The sequence below is a fragment of the Pleuronectes platessa genome, chromosome 1 (assembly GCF_947347685.1).
Source record: "Pleuronectes platessa chromosome 1, fPlePla1.1, whole genome shotgun sequence".
Lineage (NCBI taxonomy): Eukaryota > Metazoa > Chordata > Actinopteri > Pleuronectiformes > Pleuronectidae > Pleuronectes > Pleuronectes platessa.
In genome coordinates, this window is record NC_070626.1 from 12,528,963 (window position 1) to 12,547,962 (window position 19,000).

Genomic DNA, 19,000 nt, shown 5'->3' on the forward strand with positions numbered 1-19,000 from the left:
TCCAGTGTATGGGAAGGCGGTTGTTTTGCAGGTTGCAACGTGTGTATCGTATGTGTGTGTTGTACTGTTGAAATGAGGCAATAATGATGTCTGTGTTTCGGTTACTAGCCCAGCATCAGCTCCTGATCCTCTGCTACATGCTTCCTACATGGAGGTTTGGAAGTGTGCGTGCGAGCATGAATGTGAGTCTGCAGTATGTCTTCCATATTGTTTACTTGGAAGACATACTGCTGGTCCTATTAGATCATTGGAAAACTGTAAAGAGCAGGGGTGTCTTTTGTTTGAGTGGGATTGTTTAGCAGCCTGCTGAGCTCTCTAAGCACTGGGCGCAGTAAGTGCTCAAGTTAATTACAGCCTGTCTTTAAGTAACTAAGAAGTCTTGCGGTGCAATTTCTTTGACAGAATATGAAAATGAAGAGAGACATTAACCTCGATTAAAATGATCTCATATAGAAACACACAGACTCACCTGGAGCCGAACACTCCGCTGAGCTCATCCAGCACCGTGTTGAGTCTATTCTGCAGCTCCTTTAGCAGACCACTGGCCTCTGCGTCCAGCTGTCAGTGAAAGACAGTCAGTTACTACATCGTTACACTCCATACATTAGCCCGCGCTGACTAGAGCTATGTTTCTCTGGAGGATGCCTCAACTGGGGTGGGGGGTGTTGGGCAGGAGGACGACAGGCACAGAGGAGAGTAACCTGTCTCGCTGGTGGCCTCCCTCTCATTCTGCCTGCCATCTGTGCCGAGCGACGTGCTGAATACAAATGGCTGGCTAACCTCCCAACACAATGATGACTGCTCGTCGAGTCATGAGACACGGTGTCAGCAAAGGAGGCATCCAGCGCTCTCGAAAGGGAACACTTTTGTGCACTATTACACATGTTACAGCAGAAGGTGTTTGTCAGCTAGTTACATCTCAGGGCATCAACTTGCGCTGACATATATACGCATATATATGTATCAAGTCTTGTGTCTATGATCCGATGGTCGATCCTTGACTTTATATTTACAGGAATAAAATTCACACGTGTAATAAACAGCATTTATGTGCCCATGCATGGTATGTGTTGGGTTTCTGCAGTGCCATAAATATGCATGTGATGGATGTCTGGATATGTTTTATGTCTGTGTTTGTCTGTGATTTGGGGCATGATCTGAGAAAATGCATGGGCGCATATTGGATATTTATGCTGTGTGATGTGTGAGTGTATTTGTGCCAGCTCCTGCATGTATGATGGCATTTTGTTTGTCTCAGTGCGCATGATTTACATGTACAAATGTCCAAATATTGATGTTTTGGATGGAGGTGGAGGTCACACGCCGCCGAGGCTCAGTGCCCGAGATGGATGTGTGGAACCAGGCACCGCATCACATGCATGACAGTTCGTCACATTAGAACCGAGAAGCCATGGAGCCGTTCATCTCACACATTTTAATGGCGGCTGGCTCAGCTGGGAAGCAAATGTGTCGACTAAACCTTTAATGGATGTTGTTATTCTGCAGACAAGCCTCCAACTGCTGCATGACTGAGATACATTTATATAAGTGTGTGTATTTTTGTTCAAACGCACACTTGCTCCTACTGCTGTCACTTCAATGGAAGAGATTGTAGCATGCAAGATTTTTCTGACACAGATAAAATTGCTCATAAAGGTTAAAGATCTAATTTTGCTGTTTGAGTAACGGATAACATCTCTTCAAGTGATAGCAGAAAATACTGCAGGCCATGGTCTTTTATTAGCCCCCCTGTCCGGGGGAAAGTTTTAGACTGAGCTCTAATCTATAGCCTGGCAATCTCTGAAATTGAGATTTTCAGTTTTTTTTCAGGAACACTGTAAGTTAATGGAAATGCTGGGATAAAGAATTTCCACCTGCTTTCTAATAAACCACGGCACCTGTCATTTCCTGAGAGGAGAAAACACCGTACTGACTCCGTTTGGTACCTGATGCTTCACTCAAATGTCTACGACTGCAGTCCTGTCAGAGAGGCTTTTAGTTAAATGTCGTTGCAGACATTTCCATGTCTGTCTCTCCTCTAGTGGAGTCTCAATCGAAGATGCATCCCCTGAAATGTCAGGTTAAATGTATATGAAGCTACTATGAATAGATCCCACGTCTAATGTCTTTCACTTTTCATATGCACTGTGAGAAAGTAGTTTAAGTTGTCAAAAGGTGCACTCAATAATGTGAGGTCAATTTACTACATTCATAGGACTCATTGATCGATGGAAGGTTTCATTATGGCGATCGAACTTTATGCAAAGGAAACATTATTTCTAGGATCTAGCTTCGGGCTTCACCATAGCAGCTTGTCTCACTGGACATTGACCGGCCTCCAGAGGCCTCCAGAGTGTACAAACTCTCCCCTGGCTGACTGCCTATCAACTGCAGCTCAGCTTTGCTTTCCTTTGCCTGATTCAACAATGCATCTACTCACTGGCAGAGCGGTTATTCCAAAAAACAGTTTGCTCTTCACAGTGCCAAGTAAATAAAGGTTTGACAAACCGTCCTCACAAAATGAGAAATGCATACTATCAAACAGGATGACACCCAAAATAAAGTCTGATATCACCCCGGGGAGATCCGTCTGTGGTGATTCCATAAATGTGGGCGCAGGGAGAGATTGCTGCTAATCTCTGTTATTGGTAATGCTATGATAACAACTCCTAGTAATTAGACTGTCTCTCTGTGAGCTCCTCAATGATAGGAAACTATTCTGTAATGAATAGGCTACTGTGCAAAGGGAGGAAACTATCGGACAACTTTCACCCCACATTCACTTTAGCTGCATCACCATCATGCAGGATAAACTACTTAAAATGCTCCTAAAGATAAAGCCTGATTGCCCATTAACCGTGAATATTCACACTTTGACTCTTGGAGTTAAGTTAAAGACGTGTGGTGCCGTTATTCTTCAGACAATAATGGCCTGGGAGTGAGCCAGGTCTAGATCTGCTCACTGTGAGGAAATAGCAGAACCTCAGCAGAGACAAACAGCTGGAGAGATTTGTAAGTGTTTGAGATGCTCATTACACACAGCCTGAAAAATCGTATCCAAAGCATTTCATGGCTGCAGCCTGGGGGATGGATAGAGATGATCAAACCCACAGCCAGCAACCTGGTGAGCCTCTACCTCCACTCTTTGTGTCAGGGACCAAAAAAAGGGGGTAATAACGAATTAATATAAATACCACAGCTCTAAATTAACCATGGATAGAGAAGTGTCAGACAGAAATAAAGCAGGCTAGATTTAAAGATAGGATCGGGTTGGTTGAGCCACTATTCCCGATAGCGCCTGGGATGGTGAGCTTGAGCAGCCTGTCCAGGGGGGTGATGGGTAATTCAGATTCCGTATGCTCTGTGGCACATGCTGCTAGAGGGGGGGGCAGGGGATGAGAAGCGCGGGAGCGTGAGGGGTGGTGGGGAGGCACAGGGGGGAGGGGGCGTGCTTGTTTTATTCGTATCATTTGGTAAATGGCGGGAAGGGGTGTTGACGAGTCCTATTGCACACACCTTACAGAAGGACACAACCCCCTCCTCCTGGAGACAGAGAGAGAGAGCACAGAAAGGAAATGGGGGGAAGCAGAAGACACAACGACAGGAGACAAAACGCAAGGCAAGACAGGCATTAGATACTGGAAGAGAAACATGCGTGTAAGTCCTAAGAAGCCGTGGTGACTGCTTCTCAGGTAAGACTGACAGAGTTGACAGGTCAACAGGGGAAATATTCAACGGTGTCTCACACCCAACACAAGGAATTACAAAGGTGGAACTCAATATTTAAGAAAAATGTTAAGGCAACACGTTATACACAGGAGGATTAGAGATGAGGGAAACAGTGAAGGGGAACAAAGGATGGGGTCAGAAAGGTGATACCAACAAACTCATGTCTGATTAGTCGTTTTATTAGTAAGAACATAACGGAGGGGTCAATTCACTTTCACTGAAGTTTCATCTGAAATCATCATCTGAAATGATCACTCACATGGCAATGACACAGCATTTATTTCTCGGTGGAGAGCAGATCTGAGCCTTAATTTGCATCACGCCTGCTGAAGGTTCTTTTAGCAACACAGAGAATCCTTCAAAGCCCTGGGGATGCTGTTTTTTTTTTTGTAAACGTTGTGGTTTGACCTTCCCGTGGAAGGACGCACATCTTAGCAGCTCACATTATCATAAGTTTATAAGGCAGAAAGTTAGATTTTTGTTTTACTTCTCTGTTTAAGAAAACTCAGTTGAGCTGAAAGTGCATTTCCTCTAACGTCGACGCAGACATAGCAGACACATGCACATGCACATAGGTAGGCACAGACCTGTTTTCCTCCCATGGACTCAAACATCTTCTCCAGTTGGACACGGAGCTGCTGGATGTTGTTGAGGAGGATGCATGGCTGTAGGAGTACAGTGAATAACATTACTGCATTTTTGTGTTAAAAAAACTGGTATGCTACATTTCCTAGGGGCGCTGTGCTGGGACAGCTGCGGGCTTGAGCAAAAACACATTGCAAGAACAGTAAACTCCATCAGCTCTGATTCCTTGACACTTCATCTATACAGAGATACAAGGCTTCATACGCAGCAGTCAGCAGGGAAATGAGAGACAAACTACAACGGGCGGAGAAACGTCTGCACTGAATATATCAGGTATTATCGATTCTCAGCTCCACACAAAGTTTAACGGATGACAGACATTAATCACACGGCTTTTTATGGAGGCTGAGGGTAATCCTTCACAGTTTTCAGTCAGTCCCACGTTATCTACATTATCAGCCCCAGCATAACAACAACTGACAAACATACAACACCCCAAAATTATGACAGTGGTAATGGATAGCACTAATCATAATTATACACCCCACAGGAGAGTGAGCTGAAAGCAGATAATGACCCATAGTGCCTCTGTAGTAACACACAATGATTTACAGGCACATCGGTATGAGGGTGATTAGATATTCAAATTCAGAACTAAAACAAATTGAGACATAAAGATCACAGGTTCTCCACTTGGGTGACATTTGTCAACTTATTTATTATTTTATGTAAAATATACCTTTACCTCTTAAAGCAAACACAACAAAAAAAATTAATTGTGTAGTCCAAAAAACTGGTCAAGTGCGTCTCAGCCCATAGCAGAATTTTGCAATGGCAATTTTGTAAACATTTGGATCCAGTATTCCATATGTCTTTGTTAGCCACCGTTGGTAGGAATTATTAATCCTGTGCACACACATTTTGTGTCTTCAGAAAGTACAAGAAAAAAAAAACTGCTCTGTGGTGCTAGAAGTGGTCTGGCTTGCCTCATGACTTGCAAGATTGGGAACCACAGCTCTAGCTCCTCATCTGTACTTATACCACCAGAGCTCTCCTCTATGTTTGATTGAGTTTGTTGACAACATACAGTCTTGGTAAAAGATTGCGATGGCATGTGTCAGGTATTGTATATGTGACAGGCAAACAAATTACAGATAAGGTTTAATTTAATGTAATCCTGCAACTGCTCATCTGCTTTTGCCTCTCATTCCTTTTCTTTCAGTCATCATCTTCAGTCCTCTCTCTAAAAGGATCACTTCACGTTTTCTCTGGGACAACTGTTATAAGACCGTCAACAATGTAAAATAAAGTGTTACCGCTTACTGCAACTTTAAAGACATGGATAATTATGCAGCTCACAAGGCTCTTTGTTTGGTCAGCCGTCACATTAAACAATTGCCAGCGAGCCCAGTAAATACCAATTGCTTTCCCACATCAGCTACGGGCTGTAAAATGAATAATTGCAGCTGTAAGTTAAGAGTATTGCTTACATCAGGACAGGGCTCAGTTAAGAGAAGCCGGACTGTCTATTTAAACATTTTTCCACATGGTCTCCATGCCAACTGATACCAACGGTTATCATGGAAACACCATCATTAGACTTAGCACATCTGTATTTAAAAGAATATGTATACTTTGTTTTTAACATTGCAGACTTTGAGTGGGCACTTACCACATTCTCCTTACTCAGATGTAATGGAAAGTCCTTGGATATGATTGCAGCATACTGCAGGAGAACTTTGTTGATAGTCTGTAGAGAGCCAGAGAGACGATTTTATAATAACTGCTTGTCAGCTCTTCTTTTATTGAATGTCTGGACCTGAACTTGAAAAACTTAAAGCAGTCACAAGATAATATCAAGATGATTTCAAATGGAATTAATATACCAAAGAGTCTCGTTAGATCAATGTCAAACTCTTAAAGTGGGAGTTACTACTCCCAGCAGGAGTATTCAGGGCCCAGCTGGGGCCTTTTCCAAAGATGCTGACCTTTGCAAAGCGGCACATGAAGTGAGCCAGAGCCTGTGGGTTCGGACACTCCAACTTCTTGATAATCTCAAAACTCTGGTTTAGTTGAGTAAACACGTCCACCACCGAACAAGAAAAGAGGGCGTGGTCTGAGGTTTGCTGGAACTGTGGAAAGAAGGAACAGTATTAGAGACGGCGGACGTGAGAAGGACAAGGATGAAGGGTTGGGGAGAAAGAGGGGAAAAAAAAGAGAGAAAGACAGATGTTTCTGCTGTCTCAGGTCTCAAGACCTTTAAGCCCTTCATCATGGTGTAACTTTGGAGAGGACATTTCATAAACGCTTTTGTAAATAAATATTGCTTTTACTATTCAATTTAAAAGATCAAAAGTGTGTCGCTAATGCTAATGAATCCAAATGTAGATGCAAAGAAATGTGCGAAGGTGCACTGATTATTTCTGTGCCACAGTGAATAATATCCCTCATGTTTTCTTTCCTTTATACATTTTTTCTTGGCTTGTGATGTCACTGTGAGAGAAGGTTTTTTTTTTTAAAAACCCCACTCCATTTACTCTGGTAAATCCAGTCTTTGGAGGGAGAGACTAAGAGAGCAGCCTTAAGTGGCTGTGTTGGTTAAATATAAAGATACATCGAGGAATAATTTGATGCTGTACTCACTCCATCTTTCTTGTCCCTCTCCAGTGCTCCGTTTAAGAAATCCATGGCGACATCCTCGTTCTCAGCAAGCCACTGAATGACAAATGGCTCGAACCACCTAAAAAAGATAAACCTTCTATCATCGTGTGGTCAAATCACATTTCATCCGTCCGCAGAACCACATCAGTGAGAGTCTACTTTATGAGAACATATCAGAGGCCAGGGGCTTTTAGTTTTTCGAAAATGATTGAGGAACTATTGCGTTTAAGGGAAATGTGATTTTTGCCAAGGCTGCACTTCTTTTGAGCATTGATATCAGGTTTCAGTTTGTGGACAACTTGGACTGCAAGGCCCAGACAGAGGACAGCAAAGGACAGGCTGGGGCGGATTATGTGGGTAAGGAAGTACATTTGTTAGTGGAATTGTAATGCTGTTCTGTCTGTTTCACTTTGCCATTTCTTTGTTTAATATAGTGCCTGAGCTTGTTCTCAGAGCAACGGATGTCCCCTAAAACTGCTTTGTACTTACGCTAAGGGCATCTGCTACGGGGGGGCAGGCCAATAAATCGGGTGGGTGTGGCAGCAGAGAACGAGAGGCAGACTGTGTGTGTGTGTGTGTGTGTGTGTGTGTGTGTGTGTGTTGGAGTATGTATGTGTGTGTGTGTGTGTGTGTGTGTGTTTTTGTGTCTTTGTATGATGTGTATGCCTCTGGAAAAATCAATCCTGCTAGAGATGGTGTTTGAGTGACAGTGTTGGAGATGGTGAGGGTGAGCCATTAATCTGATTCGTAGAGTGACAGGACGGGAGAGACAGAGCGTTGCGTGCACTGCTTGCATTACACATTTATATTCCGGTTATTTGTTTTGCAATACGTGATTATGAATTCACTATATCAATTTGTTCGCTAATGAAAAGCAGTTTATGATCAGTGTGTTTTCCATGCACATAACAATTGTGCCGATTCAGGCTGAAACAGGAACTGAGGTGTGGCCTCTTCACATTCAAATCCCTGACCATTAAAATATCTTTCTCCTGAGGGCTTGCAAGTAGCAATGACATATTTACTCGAGCTACAGAACAGTCTCATGTGGAGTCCCACACAGATCTATCTTTGAGCCACTACGTTTGTAAATTTTTAACTCATTGACAGCAAATATTATTTAAGTAAATAAACATTATGATAAATATAACTTGGTTGATTAATTATTTAAATTTTGATTGGAGAGGATGGGCATAATTAGTGGCAGAAGTGACCAATAAACATGTTTCTATCAACCACATCTGGTGTTACAAGCAACCCGTTCATGTATCATTTAAATTCCCATTGATTCCCCTTAACCGTGTATCTTTTGTAAATACTAAAAATACATGTGAATACATTTTGTGTGAAAATGAGAAGACACGTACAGAGAATACTCCGGAGGAACCCCCTTGAAAGCCGGCAGTTCACGGACGTACTCATTATGGAACCATTTGACTTTGAAGTGAAGATTCATATATTCCGTACTTTTGCATAGGCGATGCTTATCATGCTCTGTAATGAAAAAAGAAAAAAGAAAAAAAAGAAACACACATGTTAGCATGTACAGTATTCATTAACAACATGATTATTCTCAAACAACAGTGTCTCTGGACATATCAAGCAGCATAGTAATGTAATAGCAGTTATGGTAAACATTATAGTTTGGGTTATTTTAATCAGATAGGTTTGCGCGATAATTTGATTAAAAACTAATATTATTTGTGAAATGCCAAATCATAATAAACATTATCTCAAGGCACTTTAAATACAAGATCTAGACATAAAAAATGATAACCCAACAGTTCAGACAATGACAAAGCACCTGGGCGACTGTTGAGAGAAAAAACTCCCTCATTAACTGGAAGAAACCTCAAGCAGAACCAGACTCAATGTGGGCGGCCATCTGCCTCGAACAGTTGGGGTGAGCAGAGAAAAATGGGGAGGAGAGGGGAGATGGGTGGAAAAGAGTGGAGTGAAGACGAGAGATGGGGGAGAGGGGAGAGAGAGACTAGGACCAGTTGTGTACCAATAGGTTTCAGCTTTGACTGACTAGTTGTAATGAAACATAATGAAAACAATATGATTGATAATTATGGATGCAATGAATTATATTCTTAGTACCTGAGTACTCAGGAATTATATATTTCAATAGGAATAATTCCACAGCATTATTGTGCAGTGGCAGAGTTAAGTTTACTTTCAGTACATTATTCTTTTATTATCATTTATAGCACTTTAATTATTATGGTGTTTAAGTTGCAGTTACATGTACCTTTGCCACAGATTAATTAGTTCCCAGAGGGGGACAGGTATGAAAGTGACAGAGCCTCGTGCAACAGGAGAAAAATGAGAGGCGACTGTTAAACCAGAGAGGGTTGAGTTGGGAAACTGTGGCCGTGTTGGTGTGGACGAAAGAAGAAGAATAAAGAGCTGTACATAAAGAGAAGTTCAAGCCTGTGTGTTACCCACTGTCCAGAAGAGCTGGAGCACCTTACACACTGAGAAAAGACGGTTACAGTAACTTGTAAGTCAAAACTGCAGCATCAAACATTTGATGTATAAAGTTATCAATTTGTTGCATGCGTTTCTTTTTTGAAAATCTTCCTGCAAAAAATTGGACATGGCACAAGTGTAGAAACCCACAGAGAGCAAAGTGCAAAGTGTTGATGTGCATAAAATGGACCAAGGTAGCTGTGGTCACTTTAAATCTGACATCTCAACAGACTTATATATAGTGTGGAGCTATCAAAGAATGAGAAAAAAAACAGCTTTCAAAAGCCTCCAGCTCTCTTCAAAAGGAAGGAAGCCATTGAATGACTGGGAAAAATCTGAAGCCGCAATGGATTAAGACTTTCATGTCGGCTGACATGGCTGCTGAGTCATTCAGTCAAGCTCGCTGTAGACATTTCAAAACAATTAAACATTTCTATGGGATCTCCCGGAGGAGAAATGGATGGTGATGGTGCAAGAGAGGGAGAGAAGAAAGGAGAGATGAGGGAAAAGAAACAAAAACAACAAAGTTAAAACAGTGGGAGGAATATGAAGTTACAGAGGGAAAAACAAGGGGAGAAAGTGCAATAAGAAGAAAACAATTCTGCCACCGCAAGGCTGAGTAAACTGAATTGTCTTTCCTACATTTGTGCAGATGATTCAACGACAATACGAAGAAGGAGAGAGCGAAGAGATAAGGCAGTATTTTTGGAAGTATGGAGGATCATGGAGGCATTTGTTCTGTCATTGAAATAAAAGTAGGGGAGACCATCATTGCAACACAGATATGGCAGAATATATATCAAAGACAAGTGAGAGAGAGAACATTGCAAACGAAAGAGACTAGACTGTAATAAATGAACAAGGAGAGGCTGAGTTTTAGGTCGTATTCTTTACAGTATTTGTTTGTTTGACAAGTAAGGTGTGTGGTCGGATGAGCAGTGTGTCTGACTTTGACAGCGAGTCACCTCTTAACAACAGTCAGTTCTTTTTTCTTTTACGAGAATCTTTCTACAACTTTTGCTATGACCAGTAGACACAGACACACAACTTGTTCTTCAGGAACAAGGACAAGGGGAAACTTTACTGATATCAAAGCTGAAGATCAATTTACTTGTCGCATGGAATATGACTCAACGACAACACTATTTATAAATTGCACAATTGTGCTATCTGGTTGTGAAGAAGAATTTCTAGTTGTTTTTTTATTCAAATGCATAATTCAATGGAGGTGGTGGGTTTGAAATACGACACATGGGTCAAATGAAAAATGTTCATACAACAGTAAGAGAATCCTGGTTGGATGTCCTACAGTCCATATCTAGTGTTACAACATTAGCATCATGAAACGCCCGAAAATCTATAACTACAGTTATTTTGGGGGCTTTTTATTCACTGCACACATTAGCCATGTAATGTTATTTTCTATAGTAAAGTGCATATATCCATGTTTTGGTTTTAGCAGGTACTTTCAACAGATTATATATGGGGAGCGAGCAAACTGCATCTGATAATAGAATGATAATCGGAAACACATTTTATTTTATTTGCTTGTGTGCACTGTGACAGACGAAATTGAGCTCTTAAGAGGTAACCACAAAGAGCAGAAGGAGCAGGGAAATAGAAGAAGCGTGAGAGATTTCCTTTACATTTGCATCAGGTGCGTTTCTAAATAGTAAATCAGAAATAGGCAAACATATTCTCTTGCAGATGGAAACGCATCCAAAGAACATCAAAGAAATGTTTAATTCCGACACATTGCACCTTAGCTGTCGTGCTTTAATCCTGATAAGACCCTAAGAGCTTACCCCAATGAATAGTGCAACACCTTCTACGCAACGCTTGTCTCAATTCCATATTTCATATGTGTTATTAACATACATTATTTACCTGTATTTGTTCAAATGTTAAATTCAATATTTTAATCCTTAGAAAGGAGAATATACACTGCAGTTAGTCTTTTATTCATACAGAGATTGTACAAGACTCGTATTTTCCCCAAGAAAGCGTGAGGAGCACAAGAGTTTCAAAGGACTTTGTGAACCCCAGGCATTGGTAAATTGTAAATGTTATTTGGACGGTACTCATATAGGACATTTGCAGTCTTATCGACAACTCAAAGAGCTTTGCAGTACAAGTTGCATCAACCCATTCACACACACATACAGCTCTTCTATACACAGACCTTTTTCAATTGCACATCATTCATACACTGTCAAGGGTGGTTCAAACCACCAAGCATCTTCATCTTCCTGACTATGGTGTCGTTGCAGTCTCCTGTACATAGGCGATTGTACAATTCAAGGGGGCTCTCGCAAACTTATCATTTCTGTGGACTAACCTAGTCAGCCGTTCTCGGGGGCCTATCTCAGATTTGGGCCCCAGACAATTGCCTGCTTTTTCAACCCTGTTGCATTGATGAGGTGTAGTTGCTGTCGTCTTAAATCACGTTTACTGAAAAAAATGTTCCTCCCAAATATTGAGAAATGAAATGCTTCCTTCAGAATCCGTAGTGAGAAGACAGGGATATGTGCCAGAGGTTAACAGAGCGCACAGCCCTCCTGAAAGCTTTCGTCTTTGAAAAACTCTTCAGTTTAGAAATCACAAAGCTCATATCCTCTCTCTAGAAATCAGAAGCACACAGGGACAGAGTGCGCTTCTTTGCACGCTCTGAATGGAAGCAAAAGGAAATAATTTTCCACTCACTGGTTCCAATGTGATTGTTCGAATAGAGGAGAGAGTCAGTGAGAAACGAGGCTGCAGGAAGCTGCGTTTTTAAAAACCTTGCGATAATACACATGTCGTGACAATCCAAATACAGACTGAGATGTCCTTTAATTTTCTAAATGTAATAATTCCAGAGGCAAATGCTCTAGGTGACGGACACTTGTATAATTTTTTATTAAACATTCACAGCCTCCTCAAAGTTAATTACAGGCTGTGGAACCTCAATACGATTAATTTAACATTCATTGATGAATTTCCCTCCAATGACAGTAATTATTTTGAAAGCCTAGGTGTCAGACTTTCTCAAATGGACAATCTTTAATTTTTTAAGTCAGTCGGTTCATATTTATTCATGCTTTTTATGCAAATATATCTTCTTGTGTCCTCGTTGTGGTGTCACAGGTCCCACGTGAAGATAAAAAAATCCTTTCACATTCTGTGCATGGATGTGAACTGTGTATGCTTGAATCTGTGCTATTTTTAAGGTGTCACAAAGACCAGGAGCAAGCAGCACTACAATCTGTTATTTTACTGACCTTGAAATCTGCGTTGTCTATTTATATGAAACGTGTGCCGCCCGCACCCTGTGACTGATGCAAAGGTTTGAAGAGAAGGACAACAATAACGCAACAACACTTGACTGCAAATATCACAAGGGGTTTCACTTTTTTCCCAAGTGTAATTTAATGTTATAATGTGGAATTAATAAAAAAAATCCTCCCAAAGAAGCTATTTGAACATACAATGTAAGTTGTTGTGATTGTAGAAAAGCTGACAGACAGACAAAACCTGAAAAATGCACATTACGAATTCATGATTCACAGCATCAGTCATCATGACTGTGTGTAGACTATATGAAAACCGTCCTATTAATTCATCTGGGGTGGCAGGTTTGCTAAGCGTTACATCTGTCTCTGGCTGGAAAGAGGGATGTGGGACCAACTCAACGCTGACTCGCAGTAACCCACCTTCCTGATGCAAGTGTTGCAAACTACACATGTACTGTAGGTGCCAGATTATGGATACACTGAACACAGCTAACACAAACATTTAAAAAAAAAACACTCTAAATCGCTGGTTTTAACATCTTTTTTAAATGTTTTTAACTCTGCCGGTCTTCCAACGCAGATAAAAAAAGCGTTGGATGGTTATATGGAAACGGACAGATACTCTTGTTTTTGCATTCTTTTCGTCCGCATTAGTGCACGTCATCTGAAAGCTTACGGATATCGACAAAGCAGACAAATCGTGGGGTGTGGTGTAGCTAACCAGTCAAGGTCAGAGGACACGGCAGAATCTTTAAGGTGGAGGATTTGCGAGTTGGAAAGAACCTACAGGCTGGGCACAGGCAAAGTAACATCATACTTACCACGTGAAAGCATGTGGGCAAAGATGGTGACATTGTTTGATTTTGTTTAAAAAGTCAGCATAAATTAGCTTTAATGGATATTTTGTGTTTATACAATCATGCAAATGGATTGTGGCAGTGTTCATTTGCACACCACCACTCTCTACCTCCTGGTTAACAACAGGATGTGTGGAGAGGCCAGTCATGGTCTCTCCTCTACATCTGGAGAGACACTTTGATTACAGGCTACTGTGATTGACAGAGCTGTTTCATAGATAATGAAACTAGCTGAAAAGACAATGATTAATCACCATGCTTATCCTATTCAAATTCCAATGAGTCTGTGCACATACGTTACCAAAACATATTAAAAGCGTTTCTGAGTGTGCTCTGATTGTCAGTAGGCACGAACATAATGAAGCGTTGCAATCAGGCTGTTAAGATAGGGCCCTCGTGTGTGTTTGTATGCATGTGTGTGCTTGTGTGTGCCTTTGTGCCCCGCTGGTGGTAAACAGTGTGGGCTGTCCAGAGGGAGGAGCAGGCTCCAGGTCCCTGGTGGGGATGTCATCCTGTCTGACTCAGCCCACAGGGACAGTCAAAACTCACTCGCTGCCTCATTGATTTAAATGCCGTGGATATGATGATGAAGTGCGGCGGTTCACCACAGCTTTCCCATCCTCCAGTTACCATTCGGTAAACATATCTATAGGAGCGTGTGGTTGGACTGATTTGTTTGAAGCAGAAGACTCGGAGGACCAGAGTGGTATCAGCCAATGTCTGTATGGTTTCCGCTGCGACATAAGTCCTTCATCTTGGCTCACGACCCAGTTCTGTCAGAGGGCTTCCTAAGCTGTAACACAAGACCTACTGACACAGCTCTGCTATAACACCACAGCCCACTGAGACACTAACTACACATTAAGCATTAGGATATACCCATATTAGCGACTCACTAATAATAGTCAATTTTTGATCACTGTATATCACTATTATATATGTTCATCAGGTTATAAATGAATTTACTTTCCTATTTTTCTATATTTAATACACTAGAGTAACACATTATGCATGGAGTTCCTGAAGAACAGGGACTTATTGGACCCTGAAGCTGGATCTCTGCATTGAAAGATGGAGAGAATTGATTAAGGATTTATGAGATCTGTGTAGGAATTGAATACATCGCCTACAAAGCTTGAACAGGACCTCAATGCTCTATAGATTCCATCAGTGTAAAAGCCAGGAGTTGTTAGCTGAGATCAGAGAGATCAGAGATAAGTGTAAAGGGCCACGCTGAAAATCTGAAGGGAGGCATTAGAGACGAACAGTTGGAGCTTGTTAAAAATCGCAGTGCAACACAGAACCTATAGCAATGCCTCAGTCCTATAAACAACATCTTTCAGTGGAAAAACAAAACTCCCCCTGCTGAGGTAAATTAATTGAAATACAATTAAAATATTCTGCGGAGTGAAGCTGTTCCAACAGACTGAAGATGAGTTAATGGGCTGCTGGAGCACTGGATCCTTAATGACATGCTCCAGAGACCACGGCCATTAAACAGCTATACATTGCATATACAGCGTGTACTCTATCTAAGTTACATTAGTTTTTCACCACTTAATCTGGGATTCTTTGTTTCCAAAACTAAGCAATATTATGAATATTAAGCCTTTATCTATACTGTTTAGAATTTAAAAAAGAAATGGTTTTACATTTGCTTCTGAAAAACAAAAAATAAAGAAAACATGAAACCCTGTCAATAATTGGAACAAAGAAAATGGTGATAATTATTGTATTTGATCATTATTATGTTAAACCTGATCTTACAACCAGAGTTCCATTGTTGGTCACAGTGACTAAGTGAATGAGAAAATGAGTTCTTCATTCACTCTCTCTTACATCCTCCTCCTTTTCTCTGTCTTCTCTTTTTGTGTCCTCCCTCCTTCCCTTCCTCCCTCCCTCCCTCCCTCCTTCTGTGTCTCTCTCTCTCTCTCACATATTTAGAGATCCACACAGAGATGCTAAAATTAGCAGCATCCATTTCTGCACCAGCACTGGCACTGAAAGCCTCAGAGCAGGAAGCCGAGGATGCATCAAAGAATTCATTAAGTAATGCGCATACACGCACACACACACACACACACACACACACACACACGCCCATTCCTCTTCTATTCTCATTCATTCTCTCTTACATACTTGCACAACTGAATGCTTGTGCAAATGTGTAGTTGCACACATGGGCTGACATACACAAATACACACACACACACACACACACACACACACACACACACACTAATGGAGAGACACAGACCAACAAAGCAGGCCATTCTAGCCCGCCTCCTTCAGGGTGTCTCTGTCAGCCGCCCTGCCACTTCTCTGTGGCCCCTTATGTAAAAAGGTCAGTCTGAACACAAGCACAACCTGGACCTGGAAAACTGAGAAACTCCTTCCAGCTACAGCCTCATTATGCAAATATGACGTAAAGTCAATATGCACACTGCTGGACTCATGTTTGTACAGAATACATACATTACAAATGTGGCAAGGTCTAATTTGTAATGTATGTATACCGAACATTTGTATAGTTGCCATTTGTGCATGTTTCCGCTGTCTTTGCTAATCATCACACACACACACACACACACGCACATACATACTAATTAGGGATGTCAATATCAAAACTTCAGGAGTCGATACCCATACAATGAAACTTCCACGTTTCTCAATACCTAATTTGATTAGATGGCAAAAATAAAAAAATTGCCAATACATTTCACGCTCCTTTAAACAATATTTGAATAAACAAAAAACAACGGTTGCTATGTAGCCTTCAAGTAATAAAGAAAAGAAAAGACTATGAATATAAAACAGAACAGTGGCATGTAGGAAAATGATGAGAGTTCAGTTATCAGGTAAAGCTTAATGAGAGGCTGCATAGTAATGTACTAACACACACACACCTATATACTTGAGTGCAAGGGTGCTAGTGCAAGGGTGCTAGAGCTTCTATGCTGGTGTTGGCTGTCTTCCGGTTTCTGGTCCGCTTATTTACAAATTCCCTGATGTCTCTGTTTACTTCAGAAGAATGGCGAGTGTAACTCAGCGGATCGTGTTGGGGCTGATGGACGATGAAGAGCGATTACTTCTTCTTAAAGGACTGCGACGAAGAAAAGAAAGACGTGGTCTATGTTAATATCTGATAATATATAGGGTGAGAAACTGCTCACATATGTGACATTCCTGGTTTTGGTTGACCCATTTATCCAAACCAACCTTCGGCCAATGTGGACTTCCCATCACCTGACTCCCTCCTGACGAGTGCGGCTGCCAGAGGTCGCCTAAGAGCAGAACGTGACTACAGCTCAGAGTGAACTGTTAAAGGTGACACATCACCTATGGGCTCTCTTCTTTGTCTTTTACAAGAAGAGGAAAGTCTCTAAGTTTTGACTCACCCCCTCTGTTTTCATGTTGTTTTACAATCTATCTAGTAAAGCATATTATTTTTGATTTATGTTTGCACCACAGCATTATGTGGTTTATGAGCTGTCAAACTCAACAATGCAGCTACCATCATGATTCATATATACACACCTACAAACACAGAGCCTCAGTTCCTCTCTCTGTCTCTTGATTTACTGCGTGTATACTGTGCAAAGACAAATTATCTCACTGTACTAAAATGAAACTACTCTGTTTAGCTAAACAGCAAAGAAACCTAGAGAATAATAAATTGCCATTGTAATTCCCTGAAGGTCCTGAGATCTGCTCTTTCACACATGGTGCACGAGACATGAAGATACTTATATGTTGCAGCTGATAGTCAACGCTCAAAGTAAATATAACACAACTTTATAACTCTGGCTTTAAACACGTTTCGGTGTATTCACTTTAGTATCAGAAAAGTTCTTTACAGTTTGCTCATTCAATTTTCTCAAACCAGATTTCTGGGTTACTTCCAACTTATTTTCGAAAATGCCACTAGATAGGATTTTGTGCAAAATGCGCTGGTTTGTTTAAAACATAGTGTAAAGATGTCACACACATTGTAAGACACAATTTTTAAATGTTTCTCCCTTTAGGGCACAGCAAGGCAATGAGGTTACAACTAGCATTATCTAAATTTATGACCGAAAGCAGGGAGAGTCTGAGAATAACTTGATTACACCACCAGTGTCATGCAGAGGCTGCTGATAGCTTTGACTGCTGCTTCATTAGTTTTCAGTTAATACACCACAAAGACATAACTAGAATGTGTTGAATGTAAAAATCACATAAATTGAATTGAAAAGGAAAAAAAAAAGAAGATCTGATTTCATTTAAATCTTAGCTCCGAAAATCCAGAAATGCTCCTATAAGGTTGCTCATTACCTCACTGCAGAAATGCAAATCCACACCTAGGAATCTACACCTGTCTACAATCTGATGCATGGGCCCGTTTTTTATGTTTAATACCCAATATGCATTCTGTAGATATCTCTGGCCAAAAGCAGATCACATTATACACTATCGCACATTAAATCCTATTGCATGCACAGAATCTATACGCTCTGTATATGCACCCAGTGAGTTTATCAAGATGCGGGAGCTTGCAGTGTCTCCACTTGACACCTGGTTACCATAGCAACTCAAGATGATTTGGTATGGGGAGAGCAGTGGAAATGTTCCCGGTAAATGAGGATAAATCACCAATAATATTACAGTGTGCGGTCTAGAGCTGCTCTATATGAAATGTGCCCTGAGAGAAGTCCTGCTCTGACCTGTTGCTTTATAAATAAAATGGACCACACCAATAAGCTCTGCCTTTTCTCTCACTCACAGTAGAATAAAACATTTTCATCTCTGACCTCAGGCCAATTGCACAGCTTCTCCTGCAGCACCATCTCCACCTCTTCTGTCATCATTAAAGTAGTGGATCTCACACCCATCATTCAACATGGATGTGGTTCACAGGATCAACATGGGACGAGGAAAGATTCATATGAAAAAGATTGCAATAGTTTGAATGCTATAGTGGTGAGATGATAACAGATAAGAGCGTAACATACTGTGGAATATGTGGTTGAAAATATTTGATCAGATTTCCAAAATTGTGTTGGGAATGGTAATCTTCTTCACCCTAGGGCCACTGCTACTCCCCCACCGGTGCCCTGTATGCCCCTGAGCGATAAACCTATCATGTATCCCCCCCTGGGAGGCAGCAGGTCAGGAAATAATGACCGAGCACGTTGATGAGATTCAGCAAGGAATTGGCTGTGACAACCCAATGGAGACCTGGAGGCCAAGGAAAGCCTGTATCCAAGAACTGCTTTCAGATAAGCTTATTTCTTTCTTTCTGTGTTTGCTACTTTAGTCTGGTCTGGTAGATGGGGCTATGACTTATTGTTGAGCAACATGTTGTCCTCAAGGTTATCAAGAAGTAACAACGATATGTAATTGTAGCAGTATGTGTTCCTGTTAGAGTGTGTGTGTGTGTTT

General features: G+C 41.2%; 1 protein-coding gene across 1 annotated transcript in view; it reads right to left on the reverse strand.

Annotated features, from left to right (window-relative positions):
- Positions 1 to 19,000, reverse strand: part of LOC128439663 (protein unc-13 homolog C) — a 98,464-nt gene that overhangs the window by 16,300 nt on the left and 63,164 nt on the right. The window contains exons 19-24 of the mRNA XM_053422039.1: positions 8,343 to 8,469; positions 6,958 to 7,054; positions 6,303 to 6,446; positions 5,987 to 6,064; positions 4,317 to 4,394; positions 470 to 558 (exon numbers count right to left, since the gene is read on the reverse strand). Coding sequence (XP_053278014.1) covers positions 470 to 558; positions 4,317 to 4,394; positions 5,987 to 6,064; positions 6,303 to 6,446; positions 6,958 to 7,054; positions 8,343 to 8,469 — 613 coding nt within the window. The remainder of the gene's footprint in view (positions 1 to 469; positions 559 to 4,316; positions 4,395 to 5,986; positions 6,065 to 6,302; positions 6,447 to 6,957; positions 7,055 to 8,342; positions 8,470 to 19,000) is intronic.